Source organism: Protopterus annectens, chromosome 8.part0 (genome assembly GCF_019279795.1).
Source record: "Protopterus annectens isolate FY-2018-M chromosome 8.part0, PAN1.0, whole genome shotgun sequence".
Taxonomy (NCBI): Eukaryota; Metazoa; Chordata; order Ceratodontiformes; family Protopteridae; genus Protopterus; species Protopterus annectens.
The window spans coordinates 902,118,893-902,134,016 of record NC_056741.1 but is presented as its reverse complement, the minus strand read 5'-3'; the positions used below and the strand labels follow the sequence as shown (position 1 = coordinate 902,134,016).

At 41.2% G+C, this 15,124-nt stretch overlaps 1 protein-coding gene across 1 annotated transcript in view; it reads right to left on the bottom strand.

Annotated features, from left to right (window-relative positions):
- Positions 1-15,124, bottom strand: part of KMT2B (lysine methyltransferase 2B) — a gene marked incomplete in the record, with an annotated part of 4,527,268 nt that overhangs the window by 1,839,880 nt on the left and 2,672,264 nt on the right. Inside the window, 1 exon segment of the mRNA XM_044079325.1 lies at positions 4,812-4,970. Coding sequence (XP_043935260.1) covers positions 4,812-4,970 — 159 coding nt within the window.

Sequence of the window (15,124 nt, the reverse complement as noted above, 5' to 3'; positions counted from 1 at the left end):
GTGGGGTTCAGAGGGGTCAGTCCTGGGCCTTTTGTCTGGAGGAGGTTGAGAGGCCCTGTCTGGGTGAGGTTGTGAACCCCTAATTAAGGAAATAAGATCCTCAGCCAGGCTGAGGATCTGTGAACTAGAGGAAGGCCTCTGGGGTGTAGATTTGGCAGGCAAAGCTTTTGAAAGTTTGGCAGCTTTAGCCATAGAGAAGGCCTTAATGGACACAGAAGCTGGGGGCCTAGCAGCCCCACGTGCAGGGGTAGAAATGTCCAAAGGTATGGTGTCGGACAAATCCTGAACACTAGCTTCGGTAGGTAGTTCTGAAGCCGACTCAGCCGAGGCCTCTCGGGCCTCGGCGGTCGGAAGTATGGTTTCGGAAGAAGGAATCGCCGAGGACTCGGTTTCGGCCAAAACCGAGACACTCGGGGTAGGCCTAGCTGTGGTTTCAGCCGAAACCGCGGGCCGCGAATGTCTGTCCTTTTCCTTGCGTTTTTTGACCATATGCGAAGTCAGAGTCTCCGACGGCATTTTATAAGCAAAATCGGCTCCAAAAAATTCCTCTGCAAATTCCGACCGACGTCTAAGAGTTCGTCGGTTGAAGGAGGCACAGGCTAAACAGGCCGATACGTCGTGGTCTGGGCCTAAGCAAGGAAGGCAGTAAGAATGGAAATCCTTAAGAGGTATTTGTTTCCCACAAGTTAAACAATTATTTACTTTGTCTGACATCGGCTGAGGCAAGAAAAGAGTCCCCAACGGGGTACTTAGCTTTTTTCGAAGTCTTCGGTAGCCGAAATCTCTGGATCTGATCGACCGGCACTTGCGAACAGCTTCTGCTTCGGGCACCGCGCGGCAAGAAAGACTGAGGAAAATGGCGTCGGCTGATGCTTTTATACCCCAGACGCTCTGACGTCGGGGAAAGTGCGACATCAGCCGAGGCCAGACCCAGACTTTGGAATCCGGCCGACCGAAGAGCTGCCTGAGGCAGGACAACCCATATGTTATGACTGCAGATGCATCCTTGAAGGACATCGGGTTAGGGGAATCCTAAGGTAAATACCAGGTTTGGTGGGTCTACATTTTCTTATCGAAAAGTCATGCTTTCTAAAAGAAAAAGTACAACTCCATTTACACGAAAGTACACTTAAATGAAAGTGCACTTTCGTGACTACCGGTTCACCGAACCAGTAATATAAAAACACTACAAAGGCATTTTTGCAGGTGGGCAAGCCCCTCTGCACCCCCATTACTTTATATATACTAACTTAAGAGATCGCACTACAGGGCAGAAACACATATATTCCCTTATCCCCACTGTAGTGTGCTTAGGTACTGCAGTGTTATTTTGCTTTAATATTACCGGTTCGGTGAATCGGTAACATCGTAAGTGGACTTTTGTTTAAGTGTACTTTTCCGTAAATGGAGTCATATTTTTTTCTTTTCGAAAGCATGAGCTTTCAATAAGAAAAAAATAGACCCATTCTGGTACAGTTTTAGTTTAATCTAGAACAAACTGCTGTTTAAAAAGGGATAATTGGTAGATGACAAAATACTGCACAATGACTAAGAATCCATTCAAAGAGCTTAGAAAAGATCTGGAAGAGAAACTGGATACAATTTAAAAGAGAACGATGTGTGGCTTCCAATTATGCAACAAAGTCTAGAAGGTTTAGGAGTTTTGCTTGGAAGTGTTTGCATAGGTATTTTTATACCCCAAGCAGACTCCATGTAATTTTTCCTCAGAAAGACAGCAGATGTTGGAGGTGTGATGGGGAAGAAAGAGGTAAATGGGAACATATGCTCGAGTGCATGTAAAGAGTTGGCAGACATTAAGAATTCCCTACAGAGTACTCTGTCAGAAACATTGGGTGAGCAAATGGGTGCAACTAAAGAAAGGATTCTTTTGAGCTGGAACACAGGATCTTAACTGCCTAAACAAAGTAAGACCTTAAGGTAATCTCCGATGGCTGTCAAAAATGCAATTACGAGAAAATGGAAATCAAAATCTAAACCAACTGTATTTTTAAGTACTGAATACTGTGACGGAAAAAAGAATGGAAATGGGATCTTTTAAAAAGGGAAGGTGCAAATTACACAGAAATAAATGCAAATTGTGGAGAGCATTTTTTAGGAGGAGGAGGAGTTAGGTTTAAAGGAAGGTGGGAATTCAGCAATTTATGTAATGTTGGACTGCTGATAGTTAAAAAACAACATATTAATGTAGAACATATTTAACTTAAAACATTACTATGGTCTGCTTTATGTTAATGATGTCTGTATGTCGTAACTCAATTTAATAAAGGTCTTACAAAAGGACACTATCTGGAATATCAACTTGTATTTTCTACACTTGTACTTACAGTTAAGCAAAAGCTAACCCATAGACTTAAGATTTTGCTCAGAAGAATATGCCACTGTGCTCAGGAGATATTTAAACACATTGCTTTCTGTACCACCACCAGTCAAATATTCTGGCATCTAATTACAAACTTTCTCTGTCCTGAAATAATTTTTGCCAGTATACAATTAATACTGCAGTCAAAGGACGCAACTCAACAGTACCAGCAAACATTTTAGTTTTGTGTGTCTTTGCTGTAGCACATGCAGATTCTGCTGCAATACAGTTCAACCTTTACACATCTTTGCAAAGCAATACAACCTCTGCATAGCTTACCAACACAATCAATGGCTCGACAACTTGCCTTTTCATAAGCCACACTACATGCACTTGGTGCACAGCTTGACTGCTCATTTACTACACGTGCCAATTTCAATACAACACAGTATCTAGGGAATTCCTTTTTATTTATATTTCTTTTAAATCAGTGCTTTGTTTTGATCTCATTTTGGTTAAAAGTTTTTGGTTTAAATACTTCCATTTCCTAAATCGTGCTTTATTTTTAAGTTGAATTGTTGGAAGCTCTCGCCTTCATCAACAGTATCCCCTAGACTTGATCATTTTGATATGGCACACAATTCTTTCCCTGAAGTGTACTGTGCAAGTCACCAAATCCAGTCCTCCACTATATATTTTAGTTCAGTCACATCAACATACTCATGAATTCAAACGGATTTTAATGAAATAAAGATCTTACATAAAGATGATACTTTGCTGGACAATTATAAGGCTGAAACTTCTTTTGAGCCAAAAATAAAAAGTAAAATAATTAAATGCCTTGCATATGAAAGTATGAACATTTTACAAATGAAAATTACTTTCATTACAAATAAAAATTAATGCCTTACATAAGGAAGATTCTTCTTTGGTACAAAATAAGCCTAAAATTTCTCTCACAGGACAGATACCTTGTTTCTCTCCTTACCTTGAAGGTTAAAAATTTAAAAAACCTTAACAGCTTGCCAAGACTGTGGCATAAAGTAATAAAACCCAGAGGGCCAGAGTAAGATTTGCAGCTCGGGTACTTAATGGTCTGGCAGAAGCAGACAGGCATGGCAAAGCAGGCCTCAGTTAAAGGGTGGCACTGCAGTGGGTGTCCTGGTGACTGGCTTCCAAGCTCACTAATCCACTGACTGGTGGCAGCACTCAATAAAGGGATGGAGTTAGGGATTTAAATGTTCTCACTGTTGCGATACTGGCAAGAGCGCAAACTTCAGAAGATCTGCCTCAATAATAATACCCCCTCTGGATATTCTTCTTCCTAGTGGTGACTCCATTCAGTTAGAAAAACTGCCTCTTCATGACCTCCAATACCACTTAACATCACCTTAACTGCTCCCTCTTAAGCCCAATAAATACTGTACACTGTTCATTTTTCTGACATTTCAGTAAGTTCAATGAAGTGAAAGTTTGGAATCTATATTTTCTATGTCTCCAAAATGTTTCCTTGCAATTTCAGGAATGAGAGTGGTTGTAATGGCGAAATACTCAGCCAGTAACTCAAGATATACAATTAAAGGACTGGTGGCTCAGTGGTCATTCAAGCAAAAGTGGAAAAGGATTACTATTTGGAAGAGAGACATTCTCACTTAACTCATTGGAACGTTAGCAGTTTTAATGTTAATACAGGATTGCAAAAACAAAAATGGAATCACAATTTCTGACATCAAAAAACAATAAAAAACATGACTGTCTGAGTCTGAATATGAATGTGATACTACAGACACACCCATAAAGAATTTGCAAGCTGCAGAAAATAGATTCGAAAGTTCCAAAAATAATGCATCAGAAATATACTGTGGCTAGTGCCAAAGTTAAGCAACTGAGACACCATGCAATATATTTAACACTGGAAAGCATACATGTAGTCATGACATGCACCCTACAGAACAGAAAAACTTTGATAAAAAGTCTTTCCATGGCACACAGGCCAAGCAACTGCCAACTCCCTTTAAATGTACTACATTCTAACACAAGACTGTATGGTACCAATAGCATATCATGACAAGGCAGGAGGAATGGCATCCACTTCCTAGAGCACAGAAGCTAATGATTATGAGAATTACACTTAGAATAAAGGGATTTAGAAAAGAAAATACTAAAATAGCCCTAACGGAGGAGGAAATGCAATATCAGATGCATGGATAAGGGAAGTCAGTGAATATTTAACTGCTCTGGACATGAACACCAAGAGAAAGACATGAATTTGCAGATTTCCATGAAGGAAGTATTTGCATAATGGTACGACTCCCTACTTTGCTGTAGTACTCATACTACCATGCCACCCAGACTCAGATGAATTAAGACTGGTCTGAGAGTACACACATGGGAACTGCAGAAGAAAATGTTCCATCTCTGATGGAAACAACAGTAATGATGTGCTTATGTCACAATATATAAGTACACACTTGTACTAAAATCAGCTTACTTTGCCTTCAATAAGTTGCTTGTGCTTTTGGCAGTAGACTTTCTTGTCTTCTTCAAATACACAGTCCTGAGCTCTGGCACACATGAAGTGGAAATTAGCTTGGCAAGTAGAAAGGCAACATCCAACAGTTGCACCAGGCTTCTGGCAGTGCTCACAACGCTGTAATATGTATATTAAATAAATAAATGAATGAATATTGGTGTGTTAACTGTTTTCTCCATCATCAGATTTTAACTAAAAGTTTATACACAGCTATGTCAGTCATGCATCTCATTACAAAAATGCATCTGTAACACTCAGTACAGAAATATGGGCACTTTGAATTCATATCACAAGATTGTAACTAAAACTTTATACACAACTCTATCAGTCATGCATCTCATTACAGAAATACATCCAACACTTCAAAGGGAGACATGAACACTTATTTGAATTCATATCTAACTACACTACTAAATATGAAAGCAAGAAAATTCCCTACAAAAGCCCTGCAACCCAAACATCTTAACGGCATAATGCATCACCTTCCCTATATTCTCAGCAAATCTCAGAGATGTTCCAAGAAGTGGGTAAATAAAATCTGTTTTCTGTGAGGATCTCTCTCATCAAGCATACAGTGCATACCTCTTGTTGTCACATGCCACATATATACTGTTCTGGATTAGGAAAGCATGCCTGCCCCCCACATCGAGCAGTTCTCACACACTCCATTAGTAAAAATGGATGACCTTGAAATAAAAACCACAAGCAAAACAAGCGTGCAAAATTCTAAACTTGTCATGCTCGAAATAAAACTTCCGAAGTAAGCTAAAGGAATATGAAGAAAAAAGAGTGAGCACCAGGTGCAGAAAGCACATTAAAAATCAATTTATTTGAACATTTCCATACATGTAACAGCTAATTTTGAGTAGTCCACTCAAGTACAAACTGAGAACGATCCTTAATGTCTGGATCTTGTGATTCCAAGATGGCTACACTCTGAACAGCATGCTGATTAGAATTCTCCCAATGTAAAAAAGCAGAGTAGAAGAGTCAGTGGAAGCTGTAAAATCAGGCAAAATTTGATTATATGCTTGTCATTATAAACTCTGGATGAAGTACAAGAAAATCAGATAGAAATAGAGTAGGAAAAAAAAACTTAGGTGGGGAAAATTCTTGCAGTTGTTTAACAAAAAGCAGTTCAACTTTCAGTTGGTACTAAAGATGGCTTCCAGTAATACAGAGAAAAAAATAAAGCAAATGGATTCTGTGTTTAAAATGAATAAGAAACTTGAAAAAAAAAATATAAAGTCAAATGACAAAAGGAACAAAAGCAGTATTAGGTAGCTATTCAGATGAGCTGATACAACAGAAGAAATAAGAGGATGAAATGAAGGAAAGATTGGATGAATACAAGGCTTCTCAAGAACTGTTTGTAAAAGTAGATGACTTGGAAAACAGAGCAAGCACAGAAAACCTGAGATGACTATCTTTCCAGAGAAAATGCAAGGAGTGGACTGCATTACTTTTATGAAAGTACAAACAACTGGAGTGGTATTTCACATCAGGATTTGTTAAATTGAAGGACACATGATGAGCATTGCTCCACATTTGGCAATGTAAAAGTCAAAACCTACAGTAGTAAAGATGTACTCACACCAGCAAAAAGGGCTATTCCTGACAAAACTTTGACAGAATGGAAAATTATTAATAAATGGGGACACAGAAGTGTTTGTAGAAAATTATTCATTGTATCAGGCAAAAGAGAAGCAAGTTTATTCCTGTAATCAAATGTCACAGACAGTCAAAAGTGTGAGATGCTATACTCAGATGCTTTTAAAATATTTTTTTCCACGGAGGATCAAACACATTTTCGAAAGCATAACAGGTTACGGCAGAAAAAAATTATACTGCAAGTTGAGGGGGCTCTGCTTCTCATTCTACAGACAATAGCGACACTCATGCACAGAACTTGTCAGTAAAACATTTTCCATTGTTTCAAAAATGACAAAAAAAAAAAAAAAAAAAAACTAGTAGCTGACTTGAAAAACCAGGAGTAATCTGGCCTTGACGCAGTGACCACTGTTGGGTAGTCAACATGAAAAGGAAAATCAACAATAATGGGAAAGTAGGAAATCAATTTAAGAATTCCAAAGTGTTAGTTCCATATGATGCAGTTTGGAACAGATGACTACTCTGTAAGAAGTTGCTTAAAAATTACGAAGTTTGTGGACTGTATTCAACTGATGGATGAACTCTAAAGCATAATTCCCACTTTGTCAATACTTTGAATGACAATGAAGGGAATGAAGCTACAAATATAAGCTAAGTTTTTTTAAGTGATGTGTATTATACATTTTCTGAAGTAAATTGTATGTTATACTGTAAAGTAGCACTGTACATTATGCGGGGGTATTTTAAATGTGAGCTGGGGAGTCTTACCAATGATTGCTGTTTATACTAATGGTGTTAAAGCACTAAGCACTTTTCCTCGACTGTAAAGCATCTGGGGTTTACATTGTAATAAGACAAAACCTGGATACAAGGAGCATAATGTGATCTTAGTGTGCTGGAGGTGTTTGTGTGGAAGTGTACTATCGTATGTTTGCATTAAATAATGGTAGTTTCCCCTGTTGCTATAGGTAAGTACTAGGCTATCTGCCAAAGGGCATTTATAAGCCTAGCCAGAATGTGTTGGCTTTTGCAACCCCCTTAGATTAGTTCCCTGTGCCTCTGTCTAGCAGAGCCATTAGTTCCCTGTGCCACTGTCGAGCAGAGCCACTGCAGTGGTCCCCGGGGTACATTTTCTATTTCTCATCTCCCCGTCAAGGTTTCTCTTGAAGAGTGTTAGTGAGGGGCTCTGCCTGATGTATACTGGAATCCTGTTCCAAAGCATGGGGAGTCTTTGGGATAGGAATCTATCCCTCCAGCATGTCCTATTTATCGTTGTGGTGAGGTTAATATCTCTAGAGCATGTGGCTCTCCAGGATATATATATATAATTTTATTTAGGTGGAGCATGTCCATCAATTCTGGGTTGGACATGGCCTTGTATGTCAGGCAGAGATCACCTCTGAGTAAGCGGTATGCAACAGAGTACAGCTGGAGTTTCTTGAGTCAGGCTGCATAGGGCATCTGTTTGAGGCCAGTAATCCTCTTGGTGAGGTACTTTTGTGGTCTTTCCAGCTGTTGCAGGTGTCTTGTAAGGTACATCCCAAATGGGGCGCTGTATTCTATGATGGGACTAATGAGTGATGAGTACAGAGGCACAATAACCTCTCTTGTTCTAGATACGAACCCTTTTATGATTAGGTGGGCCACATAGAAGGATTTTCTAACTACCTTGGCAATATGATTATCAAAGGAGAGATTACTATCTACTTGGCTCCCCAGATCCCTTATTACATTTTCTGTATTTAGGGGACTACCACCTATGTGTTAAGTTCGCGGGTACTTTGTTTTTTCCAAAGGGGATGACTATGCACTTTTTGGCATTTAGCTTGAGGCCATGATTTTGACACCAAGTATCCGTCTCAGTGAGACCCATCTGGAGGGTGTCTGTATCAGCCGGAGAATCAATTATGGCCCCTAGTTTGCATGTGTCTGCAAATTTGGTCAGCCATAGTCCTCCTATGCTTGCCTGTACCTCTGAGAAGTATATACCGAACAGGAGGGGTCCTAGGACTGAGCCCTTGGGGGACACCACTTGTAACCGGTTTAGAGTTGGACGTAGAGCCTGCAACTCTCACCATATGGTTTCTATCCATGAGCCAGTTGGCAACCCATCTTGTGACGTAGGGGTTTATGTTCAAAGCTAGTGAGCTTGTCTATGATACTAGAATGGGGAATGGTGTCAAAAGCCTTTGTGAGGTCTTGGTAGGCTGTGTGGACCTCCTTTCCCTCGTCTAATGCCTTGGTAACTGTCTCAAAGAAGTCCACCAGGTTAAGGAGGCATGATCCGCCCTTAACTAAGCCAAACTGGGTGGGGTCCAAGGTTTGGAGGTTCCCAATGTCTCTGTCTCTGTTAAAGAGTTCCATAATGATGCGTTCCATAACCTTGCAGACCAGGCTAGTCAGGCTTATAGGGAGATGGTTCCCGGAGTCCGTTGTGGCTCCACCTCTGTGGAGCAGGATAACTGTTGCTGTGCGCCACTTTGTGGGCACGTAGCCTGTAGACAGGCTGAGTTTCAACAGTGTGTTTAGGTGAGGGGTTAGTTCATTTTGGAGCTCTTGTAAGAGACAGCCTGGGACACCATCTGGTCCCATTGAAGCTGTGTTTTTGGCTTTGGATAGAGCTGTTTTAACCTGTGTGTTGGTGACTGACGGTGCCCTACATTCTTCTGGTATGGTTATGGGCACTTTAGGGGGTAAGAGTGGGGGTGAAGTTTGCACTAAACCAGTCTGCCAGAATGTTGGCAATATCAGTCGGTTCAGTGTATTTTGTGTCATTCTGCACTAACTCAGAGCAGATCTGAGTTTCCACTTAGGTTCTTGACATGGCTGAAGAATGCTTTGTGGTTATCTTTGGAGTCATTGGCAATTTTTCTTTCGAAATTAGCCTTGGATGATTTAATGAGGGATCGTAGTTTCTTGCTGATACTGATCAGGGATGTCTTTCCTTCTTGGGATTTTACTCTTTTCTGTACTAGTTTCCTCGTTCTGTTGTATAGCTTGTTTATGGCAGGGGTCCACCAGACTGGTTTCCTTTTCTTGGAGGAGTGAGTCTTGGTATTACTTGGGATAGCACGATCCATGCATTCCTGCAGATGCTCATACAGTGCCTTTGTAAAGGTTTCAGCAGCTTGGACAGCATTGTCCTTTAGCATGGGGGCTGTGAACCTTTCCACCTCGGTCTTAAGTAACGTAAAATTTGCTTTTGAAAAGTTTTTCATGGTGGTTTCCTTGATTGGGGGTGGGGGCAGAATCGCCCATGTTGGTGATGACCAGGTCCAATATGTTGTTCCCTCTGGTGGGGGTGATGACCAGCTGATCCAGGGCATTCGAGTTTATAAATTCTAGGAAGCATTGGGCAAGGGAGTTAGTACTTGAGTAGTTCTCCTAGCTTATGTTTGGGTAATTGAAATCACCCAGTATTAGGGTGTTTGGTAGGACCTTCATATTTCCCAGTGTCACCAGAAATGCGGAATGGGGGTCCTGGGCCACGGTGGGTGATCTGTAGAAAGCTACAATTTGGAATGTAGTTTTGCCCGTTGTTAGTTGCACATGGATGATCTCTGACTCACTGTGCTGCGCCACAAACCTGGAGGTGTGGGTATCCTTGATGAATATGGATACACCCCCGCCTTTTGTGTTTCGGTCCTGCTTCTGTGGCCAAAAGGTATGGTATGAGTTATAGCCTAGTAGTGCTGAGGTGCTCTCAGGAGCCTTAAACCAGGTTTCTGTTACTGCACAGATGTTGATGCTCTCCATATGGAGGACTGCCTCGAGTGCATGCATTTTGAGGTTTAGACTTCTGGCGTTGAGTAGCATTACCCTCAGTTTTTGGTTACTTGTGCTATTTATGGTGGTGAGTTTGTCTTTTGAGCCTTGCCTAAAAAAGGCACTATGGGGGCAGCAAGAGCCTTGGCCAGTATTTGAAAGCCTAAGGGTGACAGTTGCAAGCCATCGGTTGTGAAGCAACGTGAGCTGTTGAGGATGTCATCCCAGGCGGACAGATACTGGATCCCCTTTGAATGACACCAGAAATGCAGCCAATTGTTGAAACTGATCATTTTTTCTTTATACTGTGGCATCAATTCTTGGTGCGGGCAGGATGCTACTCCGGGTCAGAGTCATACCGGGCTGGGCTACATGATCAGAGAGCTCTTCCATGTCTCTTTTCATGTAGTGCAGGGAGATCACACCAACATGGACAATGACAGAGTTGTATTTGTACTTATTCTGGAGTGATCTGAGTGCTTGTGCTATGTGGTGGATCCTGGCACCCGACAGGCAGCTAAGTGTAACCTTCTCCTTGTCCCGCCTAGTTAGTGGGACATCAGTGTGCCTGACTACAGAGTCACCTATTACTAATTTGTTGGGTTTATTTTGCGTTAAGGGCTGTGACTGCGTGGCACACTGATTATGTGACGTATGTGTTTCATGGTTGGTGATGGGGCATGAAGGCTGCTTGGATGTCTGCTTTGGAGGTCTCTGTTGGTTTTGCAGATTTTTATTTAGAGCCTCCGAGTATGTTTTCATGTATTCATGTGTGTTATTTGCCGGTGCTGGTTTATTAGGTCTGTGTGAGACTGGTGGTGTGTTGCAACTATTACCCTTCTCCTCTTGACTGTTAGTTCCAGTCTTGGGTTGGGAGAGCTTTGCCTCCAGTATGGCTGTATAATTGCATCTCTCGCATATATTAGTGTTTGGTAGTAGGAGAGGGTTGTCTGTGTACAAAAGGCAGTTGAAACATTGCCTCAAAATGCCCAGATTCACCAGTTGGACTGGAGAGTACACCGGAAACTGCCCTTTGGACATGCTTGAATAGGTAGAGTAAGCTGTTTTTCTGATTGGCTGGTGGGAACAAATAGAGAGCCTTGTCCTTCTGGGCAGTATAGGGGGGTCTAGTGCTAGGGTTAATTAGTGCTTGCTACGAGTTTTAAGCAACTGCTTGACTGTGAAAAGAATGGTTTGAGTGTTAAGGTTAAAGGTTTGGAGAAGTAGTCTGGTGGAATTGTGCCTGTATACGGAGGAGAGCCTTTATTGTTACTGGATTGGACAGTGTGGTTCGTTGTGAGTTGGTGCACTTTCTTGCTAAAGGTTGAAGGTTTGTCTAGTTCCAAGGGAAAAATTGAAGAGTAGACTTCGTGGAGCCGAGAATAGTTTAACTCCATCTAAACGGCACTGCCCGGTGCGTAAAACCACACAAATGCAGTTTTTATAGCAGGGAAGTGAAAGAGATGGAAATTAGCCCAAACCGGCCGATAAACTACCAACTTCTGGGCTGAAACCACTCCTCCAGGGACAGATAGGCTGCTCAAAGCTCCCCTCTCTCACAGGTGAGCAGAGAAACTTCCTTCTAACAAAGTAAGTTATGGGCAACACAGAAACTAGTAACACAGCCCTTGATTCAGCAATAACCTGAAAATTGGACTATACTAGTTCAGAAAGGTGTGAAAAAGTACTTTTTTTTTTTTCAGAAAACACAGCAGATACAATCAAAATTAGCCCAAAATGGCCTATAAACTACTAACTTCTGGGCTGAAACCACCATCTCCTGGGTACAGATAGGCTGCTCAAAGCTCCCCTCTCTCACAGGTGAAAAGAGAAACTTCCTTCAATCCAAGTAAGGTATGGGCAACACAGAAACTTGTAACTCAGCCCTGGATTCAGCAATAATTTGAAAACTGGACCATACTAGTTCAGAAAGGCGGGTAACAAGTATATGTTTCTGTTTTTTTGTTTTTCCAGAAAATAGAGCAGATGCAATCAAAACAACACTTTACCCAATTAACCAGTTAAAAAGCTCAAAACTGAGCCCTGTTCCAGCAGTCTTCAATCAGACAAGTTCTAACTGCACAGTCCTGCCACTAGGGTACAGAGAAACCTTCTCCAAAAAATACGGCCTGGACAAGTTATACAAACAAAGCTAGATCCAGCCGGCCTGAATCTAGTCTATGCTACAGCAAACAAGGCGTACCAATTTCAGAAAGAAACAGTTCAAGTAAACATGCGCAATAAGCCTTTAACCAGAAATTCCCAGGTCAGAAGGGAAGAATCTAGCCTCTCCTCCCACAAGAGTGCAGACCACAAACATTAATGTAAAATAACTGGCCTGAAGCCCAAGTGCTTAACCCATAACTAATATACTTTTAGAACAACAGACACTGAGCCTTCAATCAGCAGTTCCTAACTTAAAAGGATATATGCTACCTGTCCTGCCACAACAGTGCAGACCACAAACCTTCTTAATGTAAAACAACTGGTTTGAAGCCCAAGTGCTTAAACCAAGGGCCTTAGAATGTTGGTTCATAGGTAGGTACTAGGCTATTGGCCCTAGGGCCCATACAAGCCTAGCCAAAAAAATGTACCCTGGCTTTCGCCACCCAAGAAAATTATTTTCCTGTGCCCCTGTCGAGCAGAGCCACAGAAGTGATCCCCGTGGTGAATTTCCCATGCAATCATCAAGATTTTTCTTGAAGAGTGCTAATGAGGAGCTCTGTTTGACATAGATAGGTAGTCTGTTCCAGAGTATGGGAAGTCTCTGGGACAGGAATCTATCCCTCCAGCATGTTCTGTTTATTGTGGTGACAAGGTTTAGGTCCCTAGAGCGTGTAGCTCGGAGGGATTGGATATCTTTAAGTGGAGCATGTCCAACAGCTCTGGGTTTGACATAGCTTTGTATGTTAGGCAGAGATCGCCCCCGAGTAGGCGATATGCGATGGAATAAAGCTGTAGTTTTTTGAGACGTTTAGTGTCTTTCGGCTTTTCCCGGTTAGGGGTCACCACAGCGGAACTCCGGTCCGCTGATTGGCAGCAGATTTTTACGTGCCGAGTTGCCGACCCTGACGCACAACCTTCAGTGAAGGTACGCCCATTCATGCATGTCTCCACACAGAAGACGCTCTGGCTGAGAATCGAACAGGACGTCTTACTGTGAGGCGACAACACTACCGCAGCAACACCACCGCAGTCCAGTTACAATTTAATCAGGCTACTAACAAGCAGTAATAAAGGCATCAGAATAAATTCAATTGAGTACTTTTAAGAAGTGGCAAAAGCAAAATAACGTAATAAAGCAGGAAGAAACAAATACCGTAAAGCAGATGAAGTGCAAATTTGTTTTTTTTTTTTTTTTTTTTTTTTTGGAGAGGGAGGAAACGGAGTAGATTAAGATACTATAGGGGAATATCCTTCAAAAATGCTCTCTCTGTACACTGCAGAGGAGATGGGACTGGTAGGAGTATCTGAAATCAAAATATGATCTCATTGTACTCAGCTGAGTGAGCAAATGAGATGGGTCCAGGAGGAGTGTGCAAAAACAGATTTATAGCAGGGGCGGGCAGTTCCAAAGCCACCAAGATTAACACCACAACAGGAAACATGGAGGAGGGGGATGGGGAACTAACTGCAGAGAGACAGAGCCACAATATTTACTGAATCAAAGACACACTATTTACTGACTTAAGTCTTAAATAAGTGCAGAGAAAAGTATACTTAAATCAGCTTGTGTCCAGTTGATATATACAGACAAGTCTCAGTAGCCAGCAACTTCGATTAAAATATTACTAGAAATGTAACCAACACAGAGTTTAATGCTAGCAGAAACCCCCACGCTAACACAGGAATTTCAAAGCAGTCTAACAACTTTCAATGAACCCAGATGGCTACACTTTTTCACACTTCAGGCAACTTAACTGCAGAGAGACAGATGCACAACATTTACTGACTCAAATCTTAAATAAGTGCAGAGAAAAGTATACTTAAATCAGCTTGTGTCCAGTTGACATATTCAGACAAGTCTCAGTAGCCAGCAACTCAGATTAAAATGATTACAAGAAATGTAACCAACACAGATTAGACTAATAACTGGTTTGTGCTGAAGACAAAAGGAAAAAAAATACTTTCTATTTCTGAATACACAGAATAGAAGAAAAAAGAATGTAAAAATGATACTTTCCCACCATCCAAGAAGAGCTATTTCATGCATTTGTAAAATTATTAGCCATTTTTCTTTCTATCAACTGGAAAGTGCCTACATGTGCAGGCAATTAATCACGATATGACAATACAATGAACTCTGATACATTTGTATGAGAAAAACTATAATTAGTACGTAGAGAGGAACTGGAAAGTAGTTCAATAAAAATAAATGAAGTCTGGATCAAAGGGAATACCTTTGCAAGTAGATGCATTCCTAGTAGCATTTTAACACTTCAGTATAAAAGTGTGCAAACTAGATGATTTGGTTAAGGGTAGTCCAGTGCACCTTTTTTATGGCCAAAAATTAGTTAACTGAGAACATGCAAGTTGTTCACATCTGGGAGGGAAATAGATATAGGACAAGAATAGACAACATCAGGGGAAAGAGGGAACAGATTACCTACCATGTATGTTCAACATAATTAAACCTAACTTTAAAATAGGTAAAACGCTTATGGGTATAGGTGCCCACTTGGTGAAACTGCCCTACAGAGAGGAAACTGTGGGTATAGGTGTCTCCCTACAGAAAGGATACTTCCCTTTCTGGACAGGGTATCTGGGTTTGCTGTGAATTAGGGGTTGGAGGGAATTTAAATGTACATATTTTTTGTTTCTTGAGTGTTTTAACTGAAGTGAAAAGTCTGAGATATGGGAAATAAGGTCAAACACAGATGAAAAGCTGCAAAAAA